We start from the raw sequence: 4,384 nt of genomic DNA, 5'->3' as shown, positions 1-4,384 counted from the left end.
TTCTTGCAGGTCAAAGACTTGCGAGATCACCAGCTGGACAACAGGATGGAGTCCTTCTTTCTCGCCGAAACCATTAAGTACCTGTACCTGCTCTTTGACCCCACCCACTTCCTGCACGGTGGGGGGACTGAGGGGGATGGGTCCTGGGAGGAGGGCGGGGAGGGAGGGCAGTGCGTTCTAGGGGCAGGGGGGTTCATCTTCAACACGGAGGCTCACCCCCTGGACCCGGCGGCGCTCCACTGCCGCAGCCGGCAACCTTCAGGACCGACGGGAGCTGCGACACATCCTGCTCAGTCTGTCAAAGTCTGGCCGCCAATCAAAGCCTTCTACCAAACAGACCGAAGGCCCTCCCCCTGGACAGTCAAGCAGCATCGCTCTGAAACCGGGTGAGAAGAAGACGCCCCCCCTGCTGTCCTGCCCCGTTCAGCCGTTCAATGCTCGACTCTCCGTCCTGGGACAAGTCTTCACTGATAACACCTGATCCTAACATTTGGTCTGTTGCGACTCGTCTGACCAGTAGCTTGCTGAGCCCAGGAGTCATGATGGCCGGCGGCCGTATCCTGCCTCACATCTTTCTTGCTGTCAGCTTTCATGGAGCTAAGGCAAGATGGCGTAGCTTCATGTCAGCCAGCAGGATATTAAAGTCACTGTTATGAGGGGCTCGTTTCCAAACCCCTAAAACAGGTTTACCACCATCCATACATGTTTTTGTTTGTGACTCTGACCTCCATGGAAATGAGCTCTGTTTGCTGAACTTAAATTGAAGGTGAAATATATTAGTATTTATTAGAGATGATGTGGTGGTTGTGTGATCTCATATCCGTCATATATAATTTCTTTTCTTATTATCACTGTGTAGCTGCTGTTTATAAGGTCAGTTGTAAAAATAAGAATCTCACAGTCGGAGCCAGGAGTGGGCGCCCGGCCGGAGGCTGAAGCCAGTGCCAAGGTGGCTCTATACTTCTGTCCTCCCCAGCTACATACATGAGAGGCTCAGAATATTAGGAACACCTCTGAATGTAATGTAGTCCACTACAACACCCCCTTTAACTATGGCCTGAATAATAATCATAGAATTTGACCAAAAAGTGAAACATGTTGACCTTCAGACACAGATGTTAAGGTGGAAGTGTTGCATTGAACAGCAGACGGTAATACAGGTGTACCTAATAAAGTGGCCAGTGAGTGTGTGTTCCTCCCTCTTGCTTCTCTACAAACTACTTTCTGCATGTGAGGAACATGGAGCACATCTGCAGCTGTCTGCGTCTGCGCTGCAGTTTGATCAAGGCTCGGAGAGCAACTTAACCCCTTCTTGAAAAGAAGCGCACCCCAGGCTGGTGCACTGTGTTACAGGTCACAGGTGCAGCAGTACTCAACCAGCAGCGGCACACTGCTTTAGCCTGGCGTGGCCATGAAGGATGCTCGTGTTCTGCGGCAGTTTTACACCGTTATTTGATGTAATGTTAGTAACAGAGACTGGGTTACATGAGCTCGAATCCTCTGAGTCTGTTTGTTCAACAGAAATCCCCTCCTCTGTCATCCAGGGTGGAGCTGCTTCTCTCCTTGTTTCCTCTCCTCCTTCCTTTCCTTACAGCTACTTCATCCTTTGGTTCCTCTTAACTCTCTCCATCATTCCCGCTCCTGACATCACCCCCACCCTCCCCTCTGCTTGGGTGGAGTTCGTTTACATTGCTCCTCCGTCACTCCTCCCTCCATCCCTCAATTCTCTCTTGTCTCTGAAAATGTTTATTTCTTTTCTTTTTGCCTTTTGTTTGTTGATCTGTTTCCCATTTTTTCTATTTCACCACCAAACCTTCATCACCTCCTCCTCCTCCATCCTTCTTTTACTTTCACATCCCAAATCTTTTCGTCTGTTATTTCTTGCCTGTATTTTTCTTTCTTCTTTCCTTGACCTACTTCTTGTGTCCTTGTTTTTCTTAACTTACTTCCTCCCCCTCTGTCGCTTTGCTCTTTCTCTTCTCTTCTATCATCAAACTCTAGAATCTCTCTTTAAGTCATTCTTGTCTTTTTAGCTCCATTTTATTCTTCCAGGGAATTTTCGTCATTCATTCTGGTCAAAGTATATGTAAGACCGCAGACCCAGGCTCGTGCACCACAGCACCTGGCCAAACAGACAGTTAGCGTGGAACTGAAACATCCCGACTCTCAATTTGTTGTTCTGGGAGATTTTGGCAGAGGAAACCTCACCCACAAACTGCCCAAGTACACACAGCAGGTCAGTTGTCCCACCAGGGGACAAAAACACATTGGACCACTGCTACAGAACAATAAAAGACACCTATCGCTCTGTCCCCCGCGCAGCCCTCAGTCTGTCTGACCACTGCATGGTCCATCTCATCCCAACCTATAGGCAGAAGCTTAAAGCTGTGAGGCCAGTGGTCAGAACAGTGAAGAGATGGAGCGAGCAGCCAGAGCTCCAGGCCTGCTCTGACTGCACAGACTGGACTGAATCTGAGGCTGCGTCCACGGACCTGGATGAACTCACTGTGGCATCATACATCAGCTTTGTGAAGATGTGTGTGTGTGTCCACCAAGACCTTCTGCACATACAACAACAGGCCAACGAGCCCTCGTCTGAGTGGAGAAACCTGAAAAACATCACTGGCTACAGGACCTTTGAGAGACTGGTGTTGGCCTTCCTGAAGGACATTGTAGATCCCCTGCAGTTTGCCTTCCGGGCAATCAGGTCAGTGGATGATGCATCATCCATGAATGGAGCTGAACTTGCTCAGAACAGTGGAGATGACAGTGGACATCAGGTAGAGCACCCCATACCCCACCACCACCACCATCATACTCAGCAGCACTGTATCAGCAGAACATTGGAACAACATTGTACATGCACACTGAGAGCAGCTGTACCAGATTCCTCATGTGTCCAACACACCTGGCCAATAAAGCTCATTCGGATTCCTCTTTTCATTCCTTTTGGTTCCTCTGGTTCTATTTCCCCTTCCTCTTTTCATTCCTTTTGGTTCCTCTATTTCCCCCTCTTTCCTTCTTCTTCCTTGGCTCCTTCCCTCCCCTCCTCTCAGGGTGTGGCTCTGGATCTGTCTGTGTGATGACTAACTGCTGTGAGTGTGTAGTTGACTTTATTCCAGACAAGTCTTTAAAAATGATTAGAACAATTCAGTCCTCCTACTCCACTCTGCACTTGGCTGACACTCAGTTTGTCCTACTATCACTCTGTTTATCATCATGTAACCTGTTTTATTATGTTGTAATGTTATTTTAACTCTAATAATATGATAAGACCATCCACTGATGTGTACAAACGAACACTACCTCACTCCACAGCCCAGCACTCGCCTGCAGACTCATGCAGTCTGGCTGAAATGCATCAACACATGAACAACAAACCAGAGAAACAAAGAAAGGTGCCACTGGCTCCCCCCACCACCCAGAGGACACCCACCTACTGCATAGTTTTACCCCTGACCTTCTCCTCTATCGCCTGTCCTGTATTTTTGCACAAACCCAGACATTTGCATTAATCTCCCCTTTACTCTGCTTTTTAACACTTCTGACTAGTTTTACCTGTCAGTTGTCAGTGTTTCGGTACCAGCTGCCACTTTAAGTGCTTTTAGCGCCCGCACTTCAGCCGCTTTCGGGCTCCACAGGTGACTCGCTTTCTGACGTTTTGACTCCCATCGTGCCTGCTGGCTCAGGAGTTTCTCTGCACTTGCAACAGTACTAGCTGTAAGAGGAACATGTGGTGATGCAATCTGCCTCAGCTGTTTCCTGTCAGAGTGAAGTCAGTCTGAGGGGATTTACTGCAGCGCCGCACCAACTCAGGCATTTTGATCTCATCTTGGAATTTAACGGCCAATGGAAAAGACTTAAATTCAAAGGTCATTGTGTGACATCTGCTGTGCACCCACCCTTCAAACCATGTCACAGCTGCACTTTGGACACAGGCTAGCTGCCCTGCTTCCAGCCATATGCTAAGCTAGGTTAACCCCATCCTGAATACACAGACATCCACCTGAAAACACATTTCCCAAAATGCTGAATTATTCCTTTACAATCCAAAGAACTGACGAGGAAGTATAAATGAAATGAGATGCTCATCAGGAGAAGCACCACTTACTGATGTTTATCTGACTTTTACAGCAGCCCTGAGTTCATTTAAGAATTTGGTCTGTAAACAGTGAAATAAGGGCTTTCACCAAGAGTTTAATCCTCTGACATCTTACTCACTCATTTTACCCTTTTCCCAGACAGAAAGAGCTGACGTTCACTGTTTCTTCTGATTCACTGTGACATAGGTGGTGAAGTCCAGTGTCCTGCTGTGAGTTTGCCGGTTCCCCTCCCAGCTGTCTGAGGAGAAACGTCATTCTCAGATCCAGAAACTATTCACTCT

General features: G+C 48.0%; 1 protein-coding gene across 1 annotated transcript in view; it reads left to right on the top strand.

Moving 5' to 3' along the window:
* edem2 (ER degradation enhancer, mannosidase alpha-like 2) overlaps positions 1-1,395 on the top strand; it is a 10,650-nt gene extending 9,255 nt beyond the window's left edge. Inside the window, 2 exon segments of the mRNA XM_020614960.1 lie at positions 10-251; positions 253-1,395. Of these exon segments, the coding sequence (XP_020470616.1) occupies positions 10-251; positions 253-481 (471 nt within the window). The 3' untranslated portion in view covers positions 482-1,395.
* The last annotated feature ends 2,989 nt before the right edge of the window (positions 1,396-4,384 follow it).

The sequence above is a fragment of the Monopterus albus genome, unplaced genomic scaffold (assembly GCF_001952655.1).
Source record: "Monopterus albus unplaced genomic scaffold, M_albus_1.0 scaffold155.1, whole genome shotgun sequence".
NCBI lineage: Eukaryota > Metazoa > Chordata > Actinopteri > Synbranchiformes > Synbranchidae > Monopterus > Monopterus albus.
Note: the sequence above shows the minus strand (reverse complement) of the source record. Positions and strands in the feature narration are given on the sequence as shown.